Source organism: Mirounga angustirostris, unplaced genomic scaffold (genome assembly GCF_029215605.1).
Source record: "Mirounga angustirostris isolate CCGP_5_RB_7025 unplaced genomic scaffold, mMirAng1.0.hap1 SCAF_8, whole genome shotgun sequence".
Taxonomy (NCBI): Eukaryota; Metazoa; Chordata; class Mammalia; order Carnivora; family Phocidae; genus Mirounga; species Mirounga angustirostris.
In genome coordinates, this window is record NW_026991716.1 from 131,151,229 (window position 1) to 131,178,823 (window position 27,595).

Genomic DNA, 27,595 nt, shown 5'->3' on the forward strand with positions numbered 1-27,595 from the left:
ATTCATAAAAGTTACTTGTTCATTTACAGAAGTGAAGATTTCTGTTTTCAAATGTGCAACCTTATTTAATGTGTTTTATTTGGGTTGACGCTTTACATCCATGATGTCCTTTAAACATCACAGCATGCCTGGGAAGCCCACCATTCACACTTGACCAGAAAGAAGCTAAGTTTCAGAGCCATTCTGCTACTCACAAACAGCATCAAACTAGCCAATGGTGGAGCCAAGTTTGGAATTCAAGATCTATCTGGCTCAACACTCATACTGCCTCTGTCCTGTGCACATGTTCTTCATCCTCTTTCTGGGTCAGTGATGCCTCTCTTGGTTTCCAGGCATACCTAGTATTTGTGGGCCACATAACAATTTGAATGGGAAAAGACCATCTTCTAATTGTTTCTCACAAACTTCCTTTGCCTTTGCTTGGCAGTCTAAGGCTGCCAAGGTGGCTATGATGCATCCTTCCACATTCCTTCACTTTGGAGCTCCCCACTACCTCCCCATCTCCTGTCCCTCTCCAGGCCCCCTAACCTCTGGCAAGCCCTAGTGGAGCAGAGTGACAGCAAAATTTATTTAAGTACTAGAGAACTGTACAGGTATTGCTTACTATTTCGTCATTTTGTGTTAGATAGCTTTTGAAAAACAGTGATGATACAGTTCAAGAAGCAGATTTTGCTGTTCGTGGACTAGATTCCCATATTAGAGTTTGGCAAAATTTTCGAGGATGGCTACGAGTCTTGTTCTTTAGAACTTCGCTCGCACTGTATTCTGTGTCTTTTAGAGGTGTCTCTACTGTTCTCCTTTCCTTCTCTCTCTTCCCCTTGTTTCTCTTGCCATTTTCCCCCTTCCACACCTCTTCTTCTTTGTTTTCCTTTGTTTCTTCCTTCTTCTCTTCTCATCCACCTCTTCCCTCTCCTCCTCCTCCAACTTCTTCTTTCTTAATTTTCTTGTGTTACAGCTGTGTGGTTCTGTGACCAAGTTATAACAAATTTGCAGACCACATACAATCCTTCCCTGCTACAGACTGGAATGTATCTTCAATGCTTAATTTTTTAGGATGTTCATTCATTACTGATCTTCTCCATGATTCCCCATTTCATTCATATCTATCTTTCTGAGTAACACTTTCTGAAAACAGTCATCATGTCATGGCATTTTAAATATAAAAGGGTTTGGGGCACCTGGCTGGCTCAGTCAGTAGAGCGTGCAACTCTTGATCTTGGGGTTATGAATGCGGGTCCCATGTTGGGGGTAGAGTTGACTTAAAAAATAAATGTGAAATGATTTGTGACATTACTCCACCCCAAAGAACTCATTTTGCTAATGAGGTATTGATATTGCCTAGGATTTTGTCCACCACCTGCTTCTCTTCCTTTCCCACATACTTTCATTGTAGGTAATATTCTCTCAAGTCTCTTACTGCAGTGTGAATGAGTGAAATTTCTCATTTCCCTCTGTTCCTACTTTCTTCAGTTCTCGATTGGAAGTTCTCACTTCCTTTAGACCAGGATTTCTCAGTGTCTATGCTACTGACATTTTTAGCAGGTTCATTCTTTCTTGTGGTGACTGTTCCATACATTTTAGGATGTTTAGCAGGACCCTTGAACCCTACGTACTAGAGGCTCATAACACCCCTCCTCCCCAGTGATAACAACCCCAAATGTCTCTGGACATTTCTAAACATGCCCAGTGTGTGGCAGGAGGGGAGGTGCAAAATTGACCCTGGTTGAGAACAACTCTTCTAGACTTTTCTACTTCAGTGCGCTGTAAGCTCTTCAGACTCACCATATCCCTCCCTTGAATATATTATCTGCCTTATCCATTTTGTTCCTTTTCTTTTTTTTTTTACTATTTTTTTTTAAGACTTTATTTATTTATTTGACAGAGAGAGACACAGCGAGAGAGGGAACACAAGCAGGGGGAGTGGGAGAGGGAGAAGCAGGCTTCCTGCTGAGCAGGGAGCCCGATGCGGGGATCGATCCCAGGACCCTGGGATCATGACCTGAGCCCAAGGCAGACGCTTAACGACTGAGCCACCCAGGCGCCCCTTGTTCCTTTTCTTTATTCTCTTTGTTTGTGACATCAACATTCACCTGGACACTGAAGCTATAAAGTTTAAGTTAATCATGGATTTCACACATACCACCCCCCACTAGGTTATCCAGCTATCAAGTCATTTCTGAACCATTTCTTAAATCCATATCTCCCCTTGGTCTCCATCCCTCTGCCCGCATGTGCCCTCTGCACAGGTCCTCACTGTCCCTTCTCCAGATTATTGCCTCTCCACTACCGTCTGTCTCTCTTGGCCACCACCCTTCTTTCTTTCAGTCTGGCCCCCACAGTGTTGCCCCCAATTTCTTTAAGGCACAGTTGTGATCCCAACGCTTCCTGACTCAGCTTCAATTGGCTCTTTCTGTTCCTTAGAAGACACTGTCTAGACTTCTTATCTTGATAATTATGACTCTCTATTATGACTCTCTAAACACAAACATCTGCAGAACCAGTCAAATGCTGTAAATGAGGAAGGCCAGTGGGTGTGAGTCCAAAAGGCAGTGCCGAGGATTAGGTGAAGTTGGTGAGCTCTTGTCCAGGCTAAAAACACCTGGGTACTGAATTCAGCCCGAGGGGCATAAACGTAACTACACATTTCAAGTTTTTCTGAAAGGCTGCCTTTAGGATTCCTTGTCAGCAATATATCCGTTCTTTATGGCTTATTTCAGATGTACTCTTCCATTAAACCCTTCTTTACACTCTCCCCTCTGTAGGTGAAGGGGGCCTTTCCTTGGTCTCAGTTCTTGCGTGTGGTCTGCTCTCAGTCCCCTTCTGCCATGCAGACATTGTGATTGTGTGTCTTCTCTTCCTCACCTGCTCGTAAGCTTCTTGTGGGCAGCAACCAGAGCTTGTTCAACTTTTTCTTACTTCCAATGCACAAAGTCTTCTATGACTCCCAGTAAGTCTTTGTTAATCTTGTTTGTTAATCTCACTGGCTGAGGTCAGCCGGGTGGTTTGTGGCAGTCAGTAGAATCTACATCTGATGGTCATTTCAGCTATCCTTGGCATCCAACTCACTCACTTCTTATTCATTGTTACTCATCAATTCCTGGCTTGGTCCCTTAAAGACTTTGCAGAAATTAAAATCCGTCTGTTTTGAAAAGATTTTTAAAATTACTAAATGTGCTTGGCTTAGGTTTACACTTCTGCTTCTACTCCACAAACCTGTTCTGCAGCTTCTGAATTCCAAACAGGGATAAGCTTCTTCTTATTTTTTCCCATAACTAAAGCCACTATCGAGTAAACTGCTCAAGATCTTAATGCATTTAAGGACACTCAGGCACATTTTACTAATTAGAAAAGTATATAAATAAGTGTAAATTATGTAAATAATATAAAATAAAAAATAAAAAATTTGATTTATAATATAAAATTTTCTACACTTTCCTAATTAACATGCACCCAAATATTAGGAAATTTCAATATTATTAAATTACCCTTTGTATTGGAGGGATGACTCCCTTTGATGACATTGATCTGTGCATACCAGTAAAAATATGTGCTCAGCAGCCCGTTTGAAGTTCCATCTACCTGCAAGATGGTTTTGAGTGATAGCTGAGAATAACTGTTTATGTTTTTACCTTGCAGGCTTCTAGCCCTTTTGATAACATCCAACTCTCTGATTAGCATAAATCACTCTGCCCTCCCTGTTGCTCTTTTCCCATCAGATTGTACACAGTAAACATTTTTTGTAACAAACCATAGAAATCCCTAGTTTCAAAGCTTAACTGACAGCTGGTAAGCACAAAATGAGCATTAGCGTCCTCCTTTTAATTTTAGCTCAGGCTCTGTGACACAACCTTTGAAAAGTCAGCCACCTCCATTGGCTGTTTACCTCTATGATAGAAACAGGGAAAAGAGAGAGCCAAGAGTCCCACGGAGTCCCGTCACCCACAGATTACCAATGCTAACTGGAGACGGGGCTTATCTGCGATTGATGACAATGATGTCCCATTCTCTCAAACCTTGTGCCTTGCAAGACCATCAGGAGGATAAAATTTGTCCCAGTCATGCCTTGTAATTACTCAGATGTTAGAACTGGCACACGGGGTTTAGTGATTACAGGAATATAGAACCTGCTGGGTTGCCATCCCACATTTGTGAATGGAGGACATAGTTCCTATCTTGAGTTTATTTAAAAAGAGTTATTGCCTGATTTACTCCCTGATGACAACCCATGGTATCTTGATTCTGGTAGTTCAGAGCTTTCCTGGTAGTCATATGCTCGAAGGCTAATTTTACCCTTGGTCTGCTTAGCCTACCCACACTTTCCAGTTCTTCCCTGTGTCCTGCAGCAATGAGTTCCAAGCACTTCATGCAGTCATCTCTTCCTGTGAAAACCAAGAAATAAAGGTTATTATAAGGTATAAATAAAGAACCCAGTAATTTCTCATGCTGTGTGTGTGTGTGTGTGTGTGTGTTTTACAAGAGGAAAGTTAAAGATAATAAGAATGCCTGTGAAAGTAATCAGGAAATGGAGAGAACTACTTTCCATTCTAGCACCTAATCCTCTGGTGTGTTTTGGCACCAGAAAACACAAAATATGTCCTCTGTGTCAACTAGGAATGCGTCTCTTCATTTAGTCCTGCTTGAGTGCTCCCGTTGGAAAAATATAGACTGAAAATGTTCAACATCTATCATTCCAGGTGGGGTCTCTTTGCTCTTGCAGGAGTACAGTTTGCTATGGCAGGAAGGCAGATGTCATGTTAGAGGAAACAATGTAAATTGCGTGTTCAGGAAGACTATCCAGTTTCCAAGGGACAGTCTAATTCTGTTTTGCTGGCACCATCAGTGCTAACAAATTCTGAAAAATATTCGCGGATTTCTCAGTGAAGCCAAAGCACTCTGTTTTGAGTCCTATTCACTCTCAGAGAAACAACTATTCGTCCATTTGAAAAGCAGGGCTTAATTCGACAAATAGAATATTCCTTTCATACAGTATCTGGCCAGAGGGTTGTTGATCTAGCTCTTTCCCTTGCTCCCACATCAGGAGGCTCTGCCTGTAGGAAATAGTATCGAACAGCAGAAAGTTCTACTTGTAGGCATGGGATAGGAATGAGTTCTCTTCCTTAAGAGAAAAACAGGTTGCTGCACCAGAGAAAGCATTTGGCCTCTTCTACTAAATAGCAGACTGTTTCCAGATGATAAAATTATTCATTTTAAATGGAAAAGAAAAAGTCATTTTCTAGAAGCAAGAACATTTCTCAATTTAGCTTGTTTATTGTAAATATTTCAGAAAAAAACTTCTAAATAAAAACATGCAAGTAAAACAGTGCTTCCAGCAACACTTTTATTGGCTTTTTTTTTTTTTTTAAATTAAGAAGGGAAAAATGAAGGGGGGGAATTGGAGGGGGAGACGAACCATGAGAGACTATAGACTCTAAGAAACAAACTGAGGGTTCTAGAGGGGAGGGGGGTGGGGGGATGGGTTAGCCTGGTGATGGGTATTAAAGAGGGCACGTTCTGCATGGAGCACTGGGTGTTATGCGCAAACAATGAATCAGGGAACACTACATCAAAAACTAATGATGTAATGTATGGTGATTAACATAATATAATAAAATAAAAGGAAAAAAGAAAAAAATAATCACTGGAAAAAAATGTAGCTTTTTTTTCCCGTGTAAAGCTTGATGTAAATTCTTTGTAGATTCTTTATTTGGAAGAGTAAAAAATAAAGTTCTGAAATAAGGTGATGAATTCAGAATGTGATCTGTCTAAAGGTTTCTTGGGTATGGAGAGAGGGACCTCTCTATATTATTCCCTTTGCAGATTTTTCCTCTCTAAAAAATGTGTGCTGCATGGAAGGGGGGCATTATAGTACCTGGGGAAGCAGGTGCAGTGGGAAGGGTGGGGGACAAGTGATCCACCCATCAGAAAAGTCAGTCCTGAACTGGAGACAATTTTCGTCACTCTGGGAATTCTGCTGGATTCCCTCTATAACTTTCCAGGTGGGCTTTGGTTTGTGTAACTTTTTGCTTCATTCATATCTCAAGAAATGTGTTCATAACCTTTTTTTCACTCTACTTTATAGAATTGGATAAAAAAAGAAAAGAAAGGAAGGCAAAATTTATTTAACTTCTTTAAATGAGTACAGTACTGTGGTGGGTTGTCTTCTATGCTCTATCTCATTAATTGTATGAGCATACAGGTAAGAAGATTTATATTCTGACTCTGGATCCATTGGTTCTTTCCGGTTCCGAGTCCTTAATTACTCAACGGCAGATGCCAGTTGACTGATTTGTAAAAGTCTTTCATTGAGCATTCTGACAAATCCTGGGAATATGAAATTGTAAACAGTACAGGAGAAAAATTGAGGCCAAAAAGGGGAGAAATTAGCAACCTGCTGTTATTACTGCTTACCTGTCATTGAAAATGAATCAAAATATTTATTTGACTAAAACCCAATTGCATTATATGCTTTAAATGGAGCAATTCTATGACACTTGAATTTTATCTCATGAAAGATATTAAACACACACACACACATACTGGCATTTCAGGAAAAGTCATTTTGGCCATCAAGTCATGAAGGCATTTGTAGGGGTTCTATTGGAAAAAGGCAAAAAAAAAAAACCAACAAAAAACTAACCGTTGAAACCAAGGTTTCTCCTTAAAAACAAAAGCAACTAAGTAGCACTATATATTAAACCTTGCTAAGCCACAAGTCTTTAACTTCTCTAGAGGAATAAGCCTGTAAACAGTGAGGATCCACTGAACGTAAAACTGCTCCAGAGGAAAAGGCAGAATTTCAACCCAAGAATTAATCCTGTGTAGGAGGTTAATTTGACTTCTTACATTTTTACATACCATATTATTTTTGTATTTACCATTTACTATTAACAATTAAACATCAGCTTAATGGACTTAAGTATAATCAAAATAGTATTTTTGACAGTTTAATTTTAAAGTATCTTAATGTTACTTAAGGCGTACATGCTACATAGGGATAACCAAATAATCCCCTTCAGATCTGCTTTTGGCACAGGTATGTCTCCATAGTCGGCATCAGAAAGATTTTCACGCATTTTAGCGAGTCCCATTAAAATCCAATGATAAAGGAGGACGACAACTCAAGTCTGTGTAAGTTAGGATTCAGTGTAAGTCAACTCAATAGATATTTATGGAGAACCACCATGTCTCTGGGCTTCTGCATGATACAGGAGGATATGAAAAAAAAAAAAAAGAGGTTTAAGAAGCAGACCTGTCCTCAGGGAATTTACTGTCTACTGGTAGAGTAAAGTGGTATACAAATGAATGCAAGCAAAAGCAAGACCTAAGCAGGGCCCCACTGCACTCCAGTTCATTCATGTCTAGTGTTATTTTCCTCCATCAATTTCTAATGGTTATAGATTCAGAGTAAAAATCAGCCCTTGGTTTACACTTGCATTTATATACCGATTCACTCTTGACATTCCCATGCTGGCATAAATATACTTACTATACATTTATCCTGCCTAAAAGTACACTCTGATTATAGATAACTCTAAAGGTGAGAACATTCCACGTGTTGGTCCTTTTGGAGCTGTTAGGAGGGCAGCAAGAGATTTTGGCAAAGGTTTATCAAGGTCAATGATCACAGATTATGCATCTTTGAAATATTACTTATGTCAGGGTATTCGTACTACTTGGATATTTTCCTATTGATGACAGCTCTTAATTTTATGAGTACATTGAGGTTTGGCTTCAGGATAAAAGAAATTACTATGTTTGTTTTCATTTCCTGTTATCAAAATTGTCTTTATTATTAGTGTCATGGTTATATGACCTTATGATCTATGATTAAGTTCCAGTTTTTTTGGTGTTGTTGACTTCTTGTGGGCTCCTAATACAAAGAAAAAGGATGAAGTCTCTGTTCTGAAGCTTCTAGTGGCATTTTAAGTCATTAAATATTCTTATTTGTTATTTTACCTGTATTTTCATTTCATCAAATGGAAGAGAGATGGAAAAAGCATACCATTGGTATTTTCTTTGATTTTTATACCATAGTAGAGAATTAGTTTCTTAACCTGTTTACATGATTTACCACTCTTCATTGCCACTGATTCTAAGATCCATCATGACTTTATCATTGGAAAATAAGAAGCAACAAGCATGATACGATGATAAAGAAAGGTTACTTACTGCATACCCCTGAGAGGAAAGAGCTTCTCCTGTATCTTCCAGGTTTGGTCAGGATGAGCAGTTGAGGCTGCAGCTGGATCCACCTCAGCCTCTGAGGAGAGCAGAGCCTGAGCAAACCCTTACTTCAGTGTGAGTGTGGCGTAGAGCGCCCGGATGAAGGTTTCGAGATCTGTGGTCTTGGCCATTGAAGGGATGACAGTGCTATGCACAGGAGTTAGAAAGACTCAGGAAAGAGTAGGTATTGGGGATATCTGATGAGCTTTTCTTTATACATGTTGAGTTTAAGGTATAGAAAGGATATACTAAAGGCTGTGTTCAGCAGGAAGTTGGATGTCAGAAGAGAGATGGAGATAGAAGATTCAAGTCATCTCCATAGTTAAAAGTGTGGAGTGGGGCGCCTGGGTGGCTCAGTTGGTTAAGCGACTGCCTTCGGCTCAGGTCATGATCCTGGAGTCCCGGGATCGAGTCCCACATCGGGCTCCCTGCTCGGCAGGGAGTCTGCTTCTCCCTCTGACCCTCCTCCCTCTCGTGCTCTCTGTCTCTCATTCTCTCTCTCAAATAAATAAATAAAATCTTTAAAAAAAAAAGTAGAAGTGTGGGGTGAATATGATAAGCAGACAAGACAGTGGAGGAGATGTCTTAAGGGCTGAGGAAAGACCTCTTAAAAGTCTGACCTTTAGGAGTTGTAAGGAGAAGAGAATCCCGCCTGCCAGCCTGGGGCTAAGGCAGAGTTGTTTAACAGCAGCCCAGTCTCTGATTCCAAGGGAGGGATGGATGAATTATGCTAAATACTGCAGAGAGATGTGTAGGAGCAAGGGGAGGGCACTAAGCATTTATTAATTGGGGATCACAGTTGTCCCTAAAGAGGACATTTTTAGTAAAGAGGTAGGAAAACAACAACAACAACAACAACAACAACCAGAGTATCAATGTGTTAAGTGAAAGTATAATGTATAAAAGAGAAGATGGGCAGGAAAAATTAGGGAAAGGAAATGTAAACTAGCTTTTGAAATGTTTGGTGGTAAAAAGCCATGGAGCTCTAGTTGCTGATAGCAACAGCAAGGGGAGCTGCTGTCCTAGCTCCATCCAGTAATGTCCCATGAGAATTTTTTACTGGCTAGTTGTCATTGTGCTTTTCCACCAGCCATGTATGAAAGGGCTTGTTTTTCCACAGCTTCTCCAGTAGAAGATGTTGTCAAACTTTTGGATTTTTGCCAATCTGATAGGTAAGAAGTATCTCCGGATGGTTTTAATTACATTTCCTTTTACTTTTGAATGGAATCGAGCATCTTATTTATGTTTAAAGGCCCTTTCATTTATTCTTTGGTGAATTGTGTATTCATATTTTTGTCCATTTTTGTACCAGCTTGTCTTTTTCTATTCCTTGATTTTTAGGAACTGTAGGTATGTTAGAGATAGACTAGCTTTCCTCAGTATAAGTTGCCAAAATCCTTTCTCAGTTTCTCATTTGTATTTCAACTGTTTATGGAGGTTTTTGGTGTGCAAAATGCTTTTGGAAGTTAAGTTTTATGGCAAAAATATATTAATCTTTCACATTATTGGAATGGCTTCCCTGCCCCCAAGTTATAATTATATTCCCTTCTGCTTGCTTTTGGTACTTTTTACTCTTATGTCTTGGATCCATCCATTTGGAATTTATCTTGATATACAGTAAGAAATAAAGATTTTTATATTTTTCCAGATGGCTTTCAGTATTGCCAGCACCATTTATGAAAAAATTATTTTCTCAAGTGATTTGAGATGCATCCTTAATTACACGCTCAATTCCTTCATAAACTTAAGTCCTTCTATGAAATTTTACTTATCTTCTAAGGTTTGTCTGCTTATGAATCAATGCCCCATCGCTTTATTTATGACAGCTCCAAATCGGGCTTTAATTCTGACCAGGCTCTATCTCCAGTGCTGCTTGCGGATTTTTCAGGGCTTTACAGGTGATTCTTCCTGGTTTCTTTTTATGGGTGATCTTTAGTATTAACTTGTTTAACTCCATAAGAAAACTTGATAATTTTATTAAGATCATATTACGTATAAGTTGGCTTAAGAAGTATTAATGTCTTTGAGGTTGAATCTTCCTGTGAACAAGGTGTGCCTCTTCATTTGTTCAGATTATTTTCGTGTGTCTTTCAGAAGTGTTTTCAAGTATCCTTATATATATTTTGCATGTATTTTTAAGATTATGCCTAGCTAGGGGCGCCTGGATGGCTCAGTCGTTAAGCGTCTGCCTTCGGCTCGGGTCATGATCCCGGGGTCCTGGGATCGAGCCCCGCATCGGGCTCCCTGCTCAGCGGGAAGCCTGCTTCTCCCTCTCCCACTCCCCCTGCTTGTGTTCCCTCTCTCGCTGTGTCTCTCTCTGTCAAATAAATAAATAAAAAAAATCTTAAAAAAAAAAAAGATTATGCCTAGCTATTATATATATAATGCTAATATAAATAAATACACATATTGTTTACACATAAGTAGATAGTTGATATTACATGTTATTTTTGTACACTACTTTACTGAATTCACTTATTGTTTAGGGTAGTTGTTCTATTAATTTCCATAGGCTTTCCTAATACGTAATCGTATCATCTGCAAATAGTTGTTTTACCTCTTCCTTTCTATCCCTAAGAATCGAAGTGTTTTTTCTTATCTAGATGTGTTAAATAATACCTCTAATACCTTGTAAAAATAATGGCAAAGTAAACATTTCTTTTTTCCTATACATTCCTATTACAAGAGTTTCTATGGATTTCTGTGTTATTAGGTGTTTTTATAAGGAATGAAGGTTATTGTTTTTGCATTGAAATTTATAAGAAAGTTTGGTATGAAATTTTCTCTTTGGGTAGTCTTTACTAGTTTTTGTTATTAGTGTTACACATGCCCCACAAAACGAGTTTGGAAGTTTTCTTTTCTATGCTCTGAAAAGTTTAAGTAGCATTGGGATCAGTTGATCTTTAAATCTCCAAATTTTGGTATGTTTGTCTTTCAAAACCTTCTGGACCCGGTGGCTCTCTCAGAGAGGGGCTCTTTGAACACTTTAATTCTTTTTTTTTCTTTTTTTTAAGATTTTATTTATTTATTTTGGAGAGAGAGACAGAGATAGCAAGAGAGAGTACAAGCAGGGAGGAGAGGGAGAAGCAGGCTCTCTGCCGAGCAGGGAGCCTGACGTGGGGCTCGATCCCAGCACACTGGGATCATGACCTGAGCTGAAGGCAGCTGCTTAACTGACTGAACCACCCAGTCACCCCCACTTTAATTCTTCTGTAGTAATTAGTCTCTTTAGACTTTTCACCTCTTCTGGAGTCAGTTTTGGTATATAAATCTGATCAAGTTATTTATTTTTTCTAGATTTTCAAATTATTTGCATTGAATTGGATAAAATTTCTGATGATTTTAAAAAATTTTCCTCTGGCTTGATGGTTACTTCCACCTTGTAATTTATTTTGTGTTTTTATCCTTCTTTTAGAAAACTTAGGTCAGCTAGTGGTTTCTGTATTTTGTCAATTCTTTTCCCCAAAAGACTAGCTTAAATTTTTTCTTATTAGTTCTACTGGTTTTCTACTTTCTAACTCATCATTATATTTTTGACTTCATTAAGTCCTTCCTTTTGCTTTCATTCAGTTAACTTTGTAGTTCCTTCTCTAGCTTTTTGAGTTGATTTTAAAATCATTTATTTTCATATCATAATAGAGGTAATGCAAAGAGTTAATGCAGAGTCTTCTCAAAGGTCTTCCTTGGTTATGTCCCATTGATTCTGATGTATCTTGCTTTTATTATCCTTAGAATACCCTTATCTATCTATTCTATCTACCCTTAGAATATTATCCTTAGAATAAGGATAATAAGTAAGATAAATCCTATATTCAGCAACTTCACATTTTATTTTCCCTTTTATTCAAGAGTTGTTTAATAGGGTGCCTGGGTGGCTCAGTTGGTTAAGCGACTGCCTTCGGCTCAGGTCATGATCCTGGAGTCCCGGGATCGAGTCCCGCATCGGGCTCCCTGCTCAGCAGGGGGTCTGCTTCTCCCTCTGATCCTCTTCCCTCTCATGCTCTCTGTCTCTCATTCTCTCTCTCTCAAATAAATAAATAAAATCTTTAAAAAAAAAAAAAAGAGTTGTTTAATAAACAGTTTAATTTCCAGGGTATTTTTTGTTTTTTGTTTTGTTTTGTTACTAATAAACTTTTTTTTTTTTTTTTTTTTTTTGCTGTGGGAGTCAGAGAATACTGCTTATATTATTTCAATTATTTTTGGGACTTATTAAGGTTTTCTTTGTAATCTAATGTAAGTTCAGTTTTTCTAAATGTTCCATATACACTTGTTATGAAAGTTTATGTATTCTTATTAAGGCAGAAGGTAAAGTATCTGCCTGTGTTTATTTATCTTTATATATGCTATAATTTCTTTTTTAATATTATTATGTTATGTTAGTCACAATACAGTATTTCCTTAGTTTTTGATATAGTGTTCCATGATTCATTATTTGCATATAACACCCAGGGCTCATTGCAATACGTGCCCTCCTTAATACCCATCACCAGGCTAACCCAACCTTCCACACCCCTCCCCTCTGAAACCCTCAGTTTGTTTCCTGGAGTCCATAGTCTCTCATGGTTTTTCTCCCCCTCTGATTCCCCCCCTCCAGTTGTCCCTTCCTTCTCCTAATGTCCTCCATGCTATTCCTTATGTTCCACATATGAGTGAAACCGTATGATAATTGTTTTTCTGTGCTTGACTTATTTCACTTAGCATAATCCCCTCCAGTTCCATCCATGTCGATGCAAATGGTGGGTATTTACCCTTTCTGATGGCTGAGTAATATTCCATTGTATATATGGACCACATCTTTATCTGTTCATCTGCTGAAGGGCATCTCAGCTCCTTCCACAGTTTGGCTATTGTGGACATTGCTGCTAGGAATATTAGGGTGCATGTGGCCCTTTTTTTCACTACATCTGTGTCTTTGGGGTAAATACCCAGTAGTGCAATTGCTGGGTCATAGGGAGCTCTATTTTTAATTTTTTGAGGAACCTCCACACTGTTTTCCAAAGTGGCTGTACCAACTTGCATTCCCACCAATAGTGTAAGAGGGTTCCCCTTTCTACACATCTTCTCCAGCATTTGTTGTTTCCTGCCTTGTTAATTTTTGTCATTTTAACTGGTGTAAGGTGGTATCTCATTGTAGGTTTTTATTTGAATTTCCCTGATGGCTAATGATGTTGAACATTTTTTCATGTGTCTGTTAGCCATTTGTATGTCTTCTTTGGAGAAGTGTCTGTTCATGTCTTCTGCCCATTTTTTGACCTGGTTATTTGTTTTTTGGGTGTTGAGTTTGAGAAATAATATGTTGACTTGGTTATTTGTTTTTTGGGTGTTGAGTTTGAGAAGTAATATATTCTGTAATTTCTGCTTAATGGAAATCTATGACCTGTTATATCTAATGCATACATACTTATATTTGCTTTAGCTCTATTGCCCATTATAGATTTTTGTGTTGCAAAGTTTTTTATTCATTTTACCTTTTCTCTGGATTGAATTTTACCATCTAATGTCAAGATCATGACCCCTGGTTTCTTTTTATTCTCACTTACTTAATATATTTTTCTCATTCTTTATTTTTCATATCTGAATACCTTTGCTTTAGGTCTCTGTTTTGTATGGTCTATAATTGAATTTTACTTTATTAGCTAATCTGGGAATATTCTTTAATAGGTGAGTAAACCCAATTTATATTTATTGATACAAACTTTATGTTTGATTTAAATTCTGTTATTTTGTATTTCCCACATATTAAATGGTCTTTTTGCTATTTTTATTTGTCCATTTTCTTTTATTGTTAAGTCTTTTTATTTTTGTTTTGGTTGCTGGATTTACATCTATTTAGTCAGTTCTTCCTTTATAAACCGTGTATTTCCTACCATGAGTGGTAGTGAAGTTAGCTGGAAACTTAACATCCTCAACCACCCTGGAATTTTAGCCACTAGGGTTATTTTTGTGTTAAACTTTGCAGTGTTAGGTATACTTCAGCTTCTGATTTATTGGAGACAAGTATTATCAGTTTATTCAGCCAATACCTATGGGGTAATCATTAGCTAATAATTTCTATGACTCTTCCTTTTTCATCTTATTTTTATCACTTGTATTTTTATACACTGTTACAGCTTATAATACTTAGATGCTCTTTTTTATAGCACTGAACCCCAATTTTTAGTGTTAACTCTATCTTTAACATACTTAATGTCTACCCTCAGACCATATGCTGATGGTTTTCTAATCTTTCTCTGTGTTTTTTTTTTGTTTTTTGTTTTTGTTTTTGTTTTGGTTGTCTGGCGCTTCATTTATCAAGAGAGGTTCATGGGGATGCTTTTTTTTAGTTTTAAAATGTTTATAATTGTTTTTCTGTGTCCTTTATGTGGAAAGATTGGCTATATACAAAGTCTTTGGCTCACATTTTTCCTCAAGTATTTTTAAATGATTGCTCCATTGTTTTCTAGTATGAAATGTTGCTGGCAAGAAGCTGGATGGTAGTCTGATTTTCTTTTTCCTTATTAGTGATTTGGACTCTGTCTGAATGCTACAGGTTTTTTTTTTGTTTGTTTTTTGGTGGTTTTTTTTGCCCCCATAGACTTAAATTTTAGTAATCTTATTAAGCTATATCTCTTTGCTGACCATTTTAGGTCAGTTTTCCCACACACAAAGGATACCCTTAACCTGTACTTTATATTTATGACTTTCTCTTAAATCCTTTTATTGTTTTTCTTTACTCTTTATCTTTGCATCCTTTGTCTCCCACACCATGTTGTCCATAAAGCCTATTTGCTGTTATGTCCTGTCTAATTTAGTCTGCTTCTGAATGTTTTTCCTTGATTTTCAGATTTATTTTAAAAATGTCTCAGTTTTGTTTTATTTGTTTCTGTTGCCTGACCATATCATTTCTGTATTTTCTGTTTCCAATATGTGCAACTATTCAAAGATTTTACCATATTCCTCAGTACTTTTAATTCTGAAATACAAGGCTACAGTTTTCACTTACTTTGTGGATAGCAGTAGCACAAAGAGCTGAATTGTCAAAGCAGACCCCACTAAATCATAGATCTCACTCCAAACACCAGGTTTTTACTAACAACTAGCAAAGGATACAAGCTAAAGATGGGCCATGCTACTCACTTTCTGTATTTTGTTAGTATTTCTGTAGATAAAAAGTCTATGAGATTAGCTTCCGTCCTTTAGCAGCTGCATCCCATAAAATAAAAAATTCCAGGTTTCTATTTTTGTTTTTCCCTTTTTTTGCCATGAGCAATTTAGACAGACTTGATATATCTGGTATAAAACATTGTTAGATAAGAGCTTGTTTTGCTATTTTTCTGTTATTCAATTCCAGCAGAATCTTTATAAGATCCACTTAATCAACATACAACATACAAAACCAAATCTATTTTTTATACCAGCAACAAATACAAAATTAGTATATATACATACATAATATATTATACATATATGTAATTAAATATTACATAATCAGATGCATAATTAAATATATACTTAGATATACTTTAATTTATAAATTATATATACTTTTTATAGTAGTAACAAAAACTATAATGTAATTTGGAATACTTTTTTTTTAAAGATTTTATTTATTTGAGAGAGAGAGAGAGCGTGAGTGGGGGAAGGAGCAGAGAGAGAGGGAGAGGGAGAGAGAGAATCTCTTAAGCAGACTCCGCACTCAGTGGAGCCTGATGCGAGCTTGATCTCACGACCCTGAGATCATGACCTGAGCTAAAACCAAGAGTCTGACTCTCAACCGACTGAGCCACCCAGGTGCTCCTTTTGGAATAAATTTAATAAAGAAAGGGCAGGAGCTCTATAGAGACAATTAGGTACCTCTATTGAAGACATTAGGAATATAGAGCATTAAAAAGAAAGCTATGCCATGTTTATGGCTAAGAAGTTTTATTATTGAAAATGTATCAATTTTCCACAAATCAATCTATAAATTCAGTGCATTTCCAAGCAAAATTCTGGGTTTCTTGTAAAATGTATGTGGTAGAAGTCAAAGACCAAGTATAGCCTAAATGCTTCTGAAGGCTGAGATTAAGATGGGAAAGTTGGGTAAAAAACCATAATAACTAAGCTATAAAGTCATAAAGCTATTATAATTAAGACAATGTGGTATGGCATATAAATAAGCACATTGACTAATGAAATAGAAAAGGGAGTTCAGAAACTGACATTTAAGAACAATTGACCTATGATAGAGGGAACAATGAGATTTGGAGGGAAAAGAGGAACCATTACATTAATGGTCTTGGGACACCCGGTTATCTATGTAGAAAAATAAATAAATCGGATCCCAATTCCTACCATGTGAAAAAATTAATTCCAGATGAATGAAGGACTTAATTGAGACTCAAAGCTAGAACTTTTATAAGAAAATGTAAGAAAAAGTCTATGGCAGGGTTGGGCCTTATGTCTGAAAAAAGACAAAAAGTACTAGCTGTAAAAGAAATATTGAAAAAGTGGCTCTCTCTGCAATGAACGCATTTTATAAAGAAAATAAAAAGAAAGTAGGTTGTAGAGAAATGGATATTCATTTTTTATTACACTTTTTGAAACATACATGTTGTTAAGATCCTTTTGTTTGGCTTAAATACGACACTGACAATATAAGGAAAGAGAGAACAACCCAGACAGCCTCAGCAGCCTTCCCTTTGCATCCACCGTCAGCTAAGTCAGGAATGGGCACCACTTTAAGTTCTCTGAAATGTGAAATGGAAATACTTGTGGAGGGCCCTCACAGATGCATTTAGAGATTGTATGCTCAGGAAAATGGAATTGAAATGTTTTAGTAAGAGTCATGGGCCCAATCCTTGAAATAGATGTTGGTAGAGTTTTCTATAGTATGTAATTACAACACAATAAGACTCAAAAGCATTTCAATAAAGTGTGGGTGGAAGAGAAGCTGGCTACTTCAAGGGCTTCATTAGTTTCTGCAGACTGGAGCTCTCCAGGCCCTTGGGAGGAACCCTGTTTACCTTGGTTTAGAATCAATTTTAACTATCACTGAGGCCCCGGAGGGTCAGAGTGCAGCACCAAGTCCTTGGGAATACACGGGTAGGGCAAGAAAGGAGAAAAATGTTTTTCTAAAAGCCCAGGAATGGGCTCAAGTTTTGTTGACCAGTTGTTTCCAGAACAATATGTTGTAGTGCCAACCACTGATGAAATGATAGGATTATACTCCAATCCCTACTTTAGTTTCTTAAAGAAGTTTCTGGTAACATAGAGTAATGCCCAGTTTAGTGTTATTCTGTTAGACTAAAGGTATAATTTCTACATGTATTGTGGCCTGAAGCTTTGGAAATATTTAATAAGGGGAGAAAGAGAAAATGAAAGAGAGGAAGATAGCATGAAAACAAATGAACAAGAAAACAAAGGCCAGAACGTTGCCCTTTAGAATAAAAGTGATGAGAAAGACACATTTACGCATAAAGGACACATAGATCATCTCTCATTTCTTTCCTGAAAGTGCCATCCACATGACTCTGCTTGGAGTAGAACAGGTTCACCTGGCCTTTGAGGTCACATAGATGATGTTGAGCCTTGCTGTTAATGAGACTCAGTGAAATTTTCATAATTTTTATATTAGTTTCTAATAAGCATTCACCAACTATTACCTTTCCCTCTCTTAGACTGCATTGCTTAAAAAAGAGAAGAGAGTTGTAGGAATCTTCAAAGTCTTAGCACAGCAGTAGCTTGGAGATCAACCAGGGCATGGTTCTCCACACTCACGTTCAGATACATAGATATGTGTGTGAGGAGGGTCCCTGAGAGGCCTTTTAGGAGGGTTGAGCTTGAGGTAGGGCCCAATAGAGAGGAAAGGCACATGAACATGAGCCCAGCTGGAGAAGGGGATGGTTGTGGAGGGGGCTATTCTGTGTGATGTCTGAGAGCCCAGCTCTGAAGCCAGACTGCAGATTTTCTACCAACAACCTGTGACTTGGGGCAGTCGTTTAACTTCTTTGTGCTTCAATTTCTTTTTCTGTAATCATAGTATCTTTTTCATGGAGCTTGATGAGGATTCAGTGAGTGGATGTCAAGTGCTTGGACCATGCTTATTAGCACGCAGTAAGAAGAGAATAAATGTTAGCTTTTACTGTTATTGTGTCATTATTGTTAGGCTTGGTAGTAGAGCTAATCGCATCATGGCCTAATCTATGAGATTTTGTTGGTGCTAAGAGTAACAGTATCTTAAGAAGTTTGGTCACCAAAAGTGGAGCATGGTAATTCAAGAGAATGAGTAAATAAATACTTTTACCCTTTTGTAGATGTTAGTAAATCTATAAAATCTTGAGTGTATTAGGTATGATTTTTGAGACTTACTTCATTTGCTCTTACAAAGTCACTGAATCATTATTTAAGAACTGAAATAGCAGGCGCCTGGGTGGCTCAGATGGTTAAGCGTCTGCCTGCGGCTCAGGTCATGATCCCAGGGTCCTGGGATCGAGTCCCACATCGGGCTCCCTGCTCAGTGGGAAGCCTGCTTCTCCCTCTGCCTCTGCCTCTCTCTCTCTCTCTCTCTCTGACTCTCATGAATAAATAAATAAAACATTAAAAAAATGATTAAAAAAAAAAAGAACTGAAATAGCTTTTGAGGCTTAGGGTGGTGCTCTTCAAATTGTCTTCCATGGTTCTTTCCAAGGAGATGACCAAGGGGTGGTCTTGAAGGAAGGAAGGAAGGAGTGGGTCTGTGGGACATACTCACAGTTCTTCCAAAGCAGATGTACTTTATTCTGTTTTATAATTGGAGTGTCACATATTTTAGTTAATAAGGGTGCCACTTTATTTTTTTTATTTTTATTTATTTTTTAATGGTTTTATTTATTTATTTGACAGAGAGAGACACAGCGAGAGGGGTTAAGAGATTTGCCTAAGGGTTACACAGCCATTTACTGACAGAGGGGGGGCCAAGAATACAAGTCCACTTTTCCTGGCACAGTGCTCTTTACTAGTTACATGACACACCTGTTGCTGCACAGTGCAAGATGACTACATTTTTCAGATTTTAGAAAAATCGAAAGAAAAATTTAAAAATACACTTCTCTGAGCACCTAAATGTGAGAGCTACAAGAAAAAACTGCCAGTAACTTGGCAGACACATATCCACTCCCCCCACCATATTGGAAACAGCTTTCAGTCTCACTTGCCCTTCTTCAAATAGATATGTTTGTTTTACGTCCAAATTTTTATCTGATTAAAACTTAGATTTAGAAGCGTTACATGAAGTTATTGGAAAATAGAAATTACATGGTGAACTCAAGGCAAAGATTGTCGATAATAAAAGAAAAGACAAAAAAGATGAAGGAAACAAAAGAACTCCAAAAGAACGGTAAACATTAAAGAGCGATACTCAGTTGAAACAGGATTGTTTCAAATGTGAGCTAAGAAGTCCTGGTATCTTCTGTTGACTCTGTTCATGGGCCTAGTTTGTGAATTGGCTTCAAGGGGAAGCCTCTCTTAATGATTGCAGTTCCAATTTCAGTATGAAAAGCCTGAGATTCTAAGAGGAAGATAGTGTTCAGGTCACTTCTGATTCTACTTTTTTAATTCAAGTTTCTTGGATTGTTTGGCAAAATGGTTTGCATTTGCTGCTCTTCCTTATTGGATTTCAAAGCCAGGACAGTTTTTCCTAACCTTAAAACCAACCATTAAAATAACTACCTTGTTCTATTTCTTACCCTAATGAAAAACATGAAACATTTCTCTTCTAAAAATGGAGTCTGGATTGCCTCAAAACATCTTGTACTCAGGCCTCGGTTCCATGCCACCTCCTCAAGGACAAGCTAGCAAAGGTGGCCCTCTACCAATTCGCCTGGGTTCCCTGTTTTAATTCCTAAAAGCACTTATCACAATCGGAGGTTATCTTATTGTATTTATTTGAGTGTTTTCTGCCTCTACCACTTGAGTGGAAGCTTCAGGAAAGTAGGGGCTTTGACTAACTTGCAAACTGCTTGGGACTGAATAAGAGCTTGATAAATCCCAACTGAATGAGTGGCTAGGATCCCTGTGAGAATTCTAGGTCTCTGATTTAGTCATTGGAATTCCAACATTCTATATTGGATATGTGTCATTTGTCTTAAAGGATGGTGAATGGATTAAGGTTTTATGTTAAAAAAAAAAAAGGAAGGAAGGAAGGAAGGAAGAAAGAAAGACAGACAGAAAGAAAGAAAGAAAGAAAGAAAGAAAGAAAGAAAGAAAGAAAGAAAAGAAAGAGAAAGAAAGAAAGAGAAAGAAAGAGAGAAAGAAAAAGAGAGAAAGAAAGAGAGAAAGAGAGAGAGAAAGAGAGAAAGAGAGAAAGAAAGAAAGAAAGAAAGAAAGAAAGAAAAGAAAGAAAGAAAGAAAGAAAGAAAGAAAGAAAGAAAGAAAGAAAGAAAGAAAGAAAGAAAGAAAGAAAGAAAGAAAGAAAGAAAGAAAGAAAGAAAGAAAGAAAGAAAGAAAGAAAGAAAGAAAAGAAAGAAAGAAAGAAAAGCATTGTGTTTTCGTAGGCCCTTCAAATGGCCATGACTGATTGTGGTGTATTTTGTTTGGTTTTTGTGTGCATAAGAACTTTTGCAACTGGGATGACTGGGTTAAGAAATGTGAATTTTATTTTCTTCCTGCTATAGAGACTTGGGACAATATCACATCCCCCCACCCCTATGAGTCTCATCTTTGGAAAACACAAATCTTGGTCACCCTTTTCTTAAATTCTTTCAGGAATTCTCATGAAAGTGCCATGGCCTCTTTTGGCCTGGGGATGAAGACCACCTTGCTGCTCAAAGCCGGAGGCCCTGTTTCCACGGCTGCTTCTTCAGTCTCATCCAGGACTACTTGTGCCTGGGACCACCGAGTTCCAGAGTTTCAGGATGTTGAACTTCTCTTAGTTTCTCAAACTCATCAAGCATTTTCTTGCTTCCAAAACCTACACACAAGTCACTCTCCTTGGTAGACTCTTGCCAGTTCTTGTCCCATCTAAATTGCTAGTTCTTCAGGCTCCAGATTAAATGTCGCCTCCTCAGAGAGGCCTTTCCCCTTATCTCACATAGTTGCCCAGTTGTACTCTCTCATCTGACCCCATACTCTTCCTCCTTGGCATTTATAGCAATTAATAGTTTTATTTTATTGTTTTTTGTGTGTGTTTAATATCTGTCTACCTTACCAAGCTGTGTACTGCAGGAGGGCAATGTTCTGCTCATTGTTACACCCTCAACACCTATCTTAGTGACTCTAACCGTAGATTCTGACTCAATAAATATTTACTGAATGAATAAAGGAATACATGAATGAAATTGATCTTTGAGTTTTTAGTGTCAAGCACAGAGTCTGATATATATAATGGACTCAAAAAATAGTGCACAACTAAAATTGGGTTAATGAAGACATGAGGTGTTAATCGTACTTTCGTTATGGAGAAACAACAAATGGCTTATCCAAAGCAGAGATCCTGTTCTCACATCCAAGCATAGCACTCTCTCTGTTCATTGGTTTGCCTTCATTCCCATTAACAGAATATGCTCCTCGAAGTACAGTGGAGAACAACTACTTAATTGCCTTGTTTGTATAATTCCAAAACATCCAAATGAAAAGTGAATAACTGAGGTATTCTTCTTTATGTTTTACATACTTGATGCAGGTATCTTAAAAGATTGATTGAATCTCTTTTCAGCTAGACATTTCAGTAGACACAACCATTAGAGAATTTTTTTCTGGGGACCTCCTTTAGCTCTTAAACTGTACACGCAGAACAAGCAAACTCAAGTGGATCATTATAAAAGTAAAGAATTTCATCTTCCTTTGACAAACCATTCAAACACAGAAGTGTGTTTTACACATTCTGACAGAAGCATCCGTGATAACCAACTCTAATCTCCTTTCTTGCCACTTTAGCACCCAAAAGTATATGAAAAGAGTGCAAGTTAAGGCTTGTTCTATTTATTAGAAAATATCTCTTGGCTTAAAAACTCTTTTGACTATCAGCCTCCTGATGTGAGAAAGGTAAATAGCAAAGAGTTGCCTAGAGTCTTACTCCTGTATGACAGATAGCTTAATCAAGATAATTGGACATTAGATGACTAAGTGTTGGAAGCTAATATCCTGACATGTCTCTCAGGTAGGTCAAGCTCACGTTTCCTATATAATTTTCATGACCGCCATTTGCACTGGCATGAACAAAGAGGGTCTGAATCCTTCTGGGTGAGCGATAGGTGTATCAGTTCTCTGTACCCTGTCACCAGGATTGAAGGGAGGCTCCCAACAACTTTTGCAAAACTGGAGCCCACCTTGGAGACTGGTTTTGAGAGGGAGGAGGAGGAAATGAGGATCCTTCAGGCCCTGTGAGTAGGGGGCATGGGTAGGGCCTTCATTCTGGGAGAAGTTGGGTATGGAGTTAGATGTGTGTGGGTGGCCTAGAAATTACTAGCAACCACTTCCACACTGCTGTCATCGGTGAGTTAATACCTCAGCAAGGCAAGTCTCTGAAGGAGAGTGACTTTTTCCTTGAGCTAAAAATATCCTGAGGACACTGCCTGAGGGAAATACTCACCCCTTTCTTTGATTGCAATGAGCGTGGTCTTCTTTATCCTAAAAGGATCTTTTTGGCTTTTCTCTCCTTTTCATTGAAAGTCCATTTACTGGGCACCAGTGTTGTTGGGTTATGTGTCAAATGAAAATAGCAACAGCAACAAAGCTAAATAAGGATTTAAGCTAGGAAAGGCAGAGGGCTGTAAATTTTCTGTTTAGAGTCACATTTCTCAACTTCTTCAGCAAGCTCTGCTTCACTTGGAATGTGGCTTCTGAGAACTTTACATTTCTAAAATGCAGCTAAATTGCTCCATGCATTTATTCCTCAAACACTCAGTGAAGATAGCCCTGACTTTTGGTCTCATAACAACTCTTCTCAAGGAAATGGACCCAAATTCATTTCCCCTTGAAATCCAATCCTTCTATGAGTCATACAACAAGGTTTTTAGCTCCCTTTCTCAGAAGCACTCTAAGAGGATGATCTTCTGGCCATATTCTTAAGATTTGCCTTATTGGTTTTCATTTTATTCCATTTTCTCCTGTAATTCTCTATCGAAACAGTACCCTTCCTAAGAGGAACAACATCTTTTGCTAGTTATTATCATGTTTTTAGCTCATTTGCCTTGACATATAGCCTGTGATAGTTAAAGTACGCTAACATAGAAAGCACAGAATTTGGCTCAACATCACGAGGTTTGCATGTTGACAGTTGAGCAGAGGGAAGGCTGGACATGAGAGATAGAAGCTCTCCTAATGAATTTCCTGGGCATATTCTTGCAGCCTTCAGATCATTGCACTTGTTCAGAATAGTCTTACAAGGAAAAGACCTCACACTTGGGAGGTCTTTGAAGAGTCAGAAATAAATGGGCCCTGGGAGGTGAGCACTGTGAATTGTATAAGACTGTTGAATCACAGACCTGTACCCCTGAAACAAATAATACATTATATGTTAATTAAAAAAAATTGAAAACAAAACAAAACAAAAACAAAAACCAATGGGTCCTGGGAATATTTTAAAATGAGATCTTTTGTCAATTCTTAATCAGCTACTTACTATTGTACTTTGTTATAGTGACAGGAGCATTGGTCTCAGTGTTTTTAAGGTTCTACATTTCCGTTATTTGGTTTCCTCTCTACTTTAGGGGATGCCACCCCCTGGAAACTCTACAACCAGTAGTATCTTAAATTGGAAGCTCCCTCTCCAGGGTATATTCTCTGTAGCTCCTACTCCTCTAGCCCTTATTCCTACTGGACCTTTTCTTTATCTTTGACACTTAATACCTCCTATGCTTTGATTACAAACATTCTTCTGAGTTCATTTTCCTTCTGGTCCATCCTAAGCCCCATAATCAGTCACTGCAAAACTATCTTTTGGAATCTCTGTCCCCTCAACTATTCTCCATGCCTAAAGAGTCAGTCTTCCTACTTTGGGCCCCCTCCACCATATACTTTCTTCCTTTTCATCCCCAGGCTACGCAACACTGCTAGAAAAAGCCAGGATACCATCTTGATCTGGCCCCAATCCATGCTCATCTTCCTCAACTTCTCTAACCTATTATGTAGAGATCATTCAGTACTTCCTGATACCTTCCTCCCTGGTTCTTTTTCATCTTCCCCACTGGTCCTCTTGTGTGTGTTGCACAGACCTGTCTTCCTTTTAGGCAGTATTCCCCCACAATGCTGTCTGCTCCTCTCTCTCTGCACTCAGACACTCTGCAGTGGCAGTCCCCAGAACTGAATCTCCAGACTCAAAGGTTTTTCTGAGCTCCGGGTCTCTGAGATCTATTAGTATGTCCTGCAGCCATCTCAGACTTCTCTCCCACATAGGGCTCCCTGATTTTCACTCCCCTAGCACCTAGTTTTCCTCCCCCCCCCTCATGCCACTAATTAAAATTTTGTTGAATTACTCCTTTTTTCTTCTTTTTGTTTGTAACTATCTGCCTCCCAAGTAGATTGTAAGTTCTTTTGAGGCAGGCACATTCTTTTCTTGCTCATTGTTACATTCTTACCACCCAAATGGGCACATAGTTGGTGTTCAATAAATTCATTGAGTGTATAACAATGTATATATCAGGCATGAACAAAGCATGGCTTATAGGCTAAATCCACTCTGCTACTATTTTTGTAAATAAAGTTTCATTGGGACACAATCTTGCTCATTGGTTACATGTTGTCTGTGGCTGCTTTCACCATAAAAAATGTTGAGTCAATGCAACAGAGACTGTATTGCTCATAAAGTCTGAAATATTTACCCTCTGGTCTTTTACATAAAGCATTTGCTGACCACTGATATAAAGGAAACTCTCAGATCACAGAGGAAGAGTATATAACACAGTAGAGAATGGTAGGCTGTCAGGGAAGCCTTCCCAGAAGAGGAGATACCTATCTGAGCCTTGAAAGATGAGAAAGAAAATCCAAGGGCAGGAAGGGGTGGGATGGAGATGACAATCCAAATGCTTTGGATCATCTGCACATGATCAGAAGTGTTGTGCAGTGTGAACTGCAAGGCAGGCAGTAAGAAATGGCCTTGAGAAGATTGGACAAGGGCCAGAAATCCAAAGGCTTTTTTTTTTTTTAAAGATTTTATTTATTTTAGAAAGAGAGAGAGCCTGTGCACAAGTGGGGGGAGGGGCAAAGGGAAAGGGAGAGAGAAAATCTCAAGATGACTCTGCACTGAGTGAGGAGCCCAATGTAGGACTCAGTGTCACAACCCAGAGATCATGACCTGAGCTGAAACCAAGAATCGGACGCTTAACCGACTGAGCCACCCAGGCGCCCCTCCAACGGCATTCTTAAGCTTTAACCAATCACAGGGCCCTAACAGTGTTTCAGTTTCCTCCCATGTCCCAAAGTGTTCAACCTCAATCTACCTTCTCATATTTTCTGCAACTAATATCACTTCCTATTTACTAAACAATTTAAAGTGATACTATTTCTAACAGTAACTGCAGAGTTTCTCTCTTTTCACATTATTTCTTCTCTTATTCTTCAGTTTAGAAAAATATATTCCTTCTCCTGTGATGACATTAAGTCTGCACTCCTTGATTTTCCATGTCTCTCTCCTTCCGTCTCTGTCATCTATCCCACTGCATACCTTTTCCTGGCCACCATCTAACTTTCAACATTGTGGTCCCTCCTGACCTGTCACTTCTCTGACCATTCCTTCTTTTGACTGGTTCAACTTTGGCTCCACACCAGAGATGTTGTTGCTCCCGTTTCCTCCCTCTGCCTGTTTCTTCTGTCTCTCCATCTGTCTGTCTGTCTCTCCACTTTCTATGATAAGCTCACTCCCTTTCCCAGTTTTATTTTATTTTTTAATTTTTTAAGATTTATTTATTTATTATTTGAGAAAGACAAAGAGATAGAGAGAGAGAGCAGGGGTAGGGGGAGAGGCAGAGGGAGAGAGAGAATCCACAAGCAGAATCCACAATCCACAGGAAGACTGACATGGGGCTCCATCCCAGGACCCTGAGATCATGACCTGAGCCAAAATCAAGAGTTGGACGCTTAACTGACTGAGCCATCCACATGCCCCCCTTTCCCAGTTTTAACCATCTCTATTGAGATACCTCCAAAATCTCTATTTTCAGACATTTTCATGCTCTGTTTGGGGCATTGCAAATTAGTACAACTATTTTTGGAAGGCATTTTGGCAATACTTGTTACAATTTTACATGTTTTTACTACTTGACTCTGATATTACATGAGTCAGAATTTTTTCTGTTCACTTTTGCAAGTGTGGAAAATATGTGTGCAAGCATGATAATTGCACATTGTTTGCTGCAGCCAAAAATGGAAAAGAGTATAAATGCCTATCAGTAGGTAGGGGAGCACTTAAAATATGAATACAGTAAAATACTAGGCACTCATTTAAAAGGTAAGATATATTTTGATGTGCTGATTTGAAAAGATGCCCACCATCAGAAGTGGAATAAACTAGTCCAAATTCATATATTTAATCTGGTCTCTCCTCCAAGTTTCAGACATTTTCAATTTCCTGCGTGTCATCTCTACTTAGTCCTGAGAAATTTTAAATTCCATATTTTTCAAGGGAATTTCTTTTTCTTCTACTGGCATATGATAAATCCTCAGAGTTTCTTTATTTCTGCTATTTTTTCTATTTCTTTCATCATCTTTCCAGTCATTCTGGCATACAATTTCAAAGGTGTCTTTAAATTCTTCCTTTCTTTGCCCAATACTGTAGATCATTCACCCAAGTCTGTTGATTCTTCCTTTGCAGATTTCCCAAATATCCCTTATTTATCCTTGTAACCATGGTCACTGTTTTGTGCCTTCTCTTCCTTCTTCATGCCTGCAGTCTCTTTCCAGACTCTCCTCTCTCCCTCACTCTCCTCTGCACACCGAAGCCAAATTAAATATAACAAAGCACTTACTTGATCATGTCACCTACTGATAAGCTTTTCATAGTCTTTCCTTACATAGTATTTCTTAAGCCTTTTATTAACCATTCCACATGCTGACTAAGCTCTTTCTAAGTCTCTCTCCTTACAAATACCAAACTCTACCAGCTGGATTCCTCATCACTCTATCATCATTCCCACCTGTCAAATTTTACTGATACCATTTAATCTGCCTGGAATATTCTTCCTCCTACTCAATCTATCCTTGGAGACCTACATCAAATGCCATATACTCATTGACATCTTTCCTAATCATGCCACTTGGAAATGATTAGAATCTATACAGCAAGGTGCCAGAGAATACATTTCTTATATCCCTTTGATCAGTCAGTAGCCATGTTTACAGAAGATAAGTATATCTTTGCATCCTAAGTGTGTCTGTGTGTCAGGGGTGAGTTGGGGCCGGGGGTAATCAGACTCATGCATCTCTTCTATGTCACGGGGTT

General features: G+C 38.3%; 1 protein-coding gene across 6 annotated transcripts in view; it reads left to right on the forward strand.

Annotated features, from left to right (window-relative positions):
• Positions 1-27,595, forward strand: part of ESR1 (estrogen receptor 1) — a 381,963-nt gene that overhangs the window by 304,596 nt on the left and 49,772 nt on the right. The window contains exon 7 of one of the 6 annotated variants that reach the window (XM_045865764.3): positions 20,926-23,929. The exons of the other annotated variants lie outside the window; for them this stretch is intronic. Coding sequence (XP_045721720.1) covers positions 20,926-21,157 — 232 coding nt within the window. The 3' untranslated portion in view covers positions 21,158-23,929. Of the gene's footprint in view, positions 1-20,925; positions 23,930-27,595 lie in introns of those variants that run through there. 6 annotated transcript variants of the gene reach the window in all.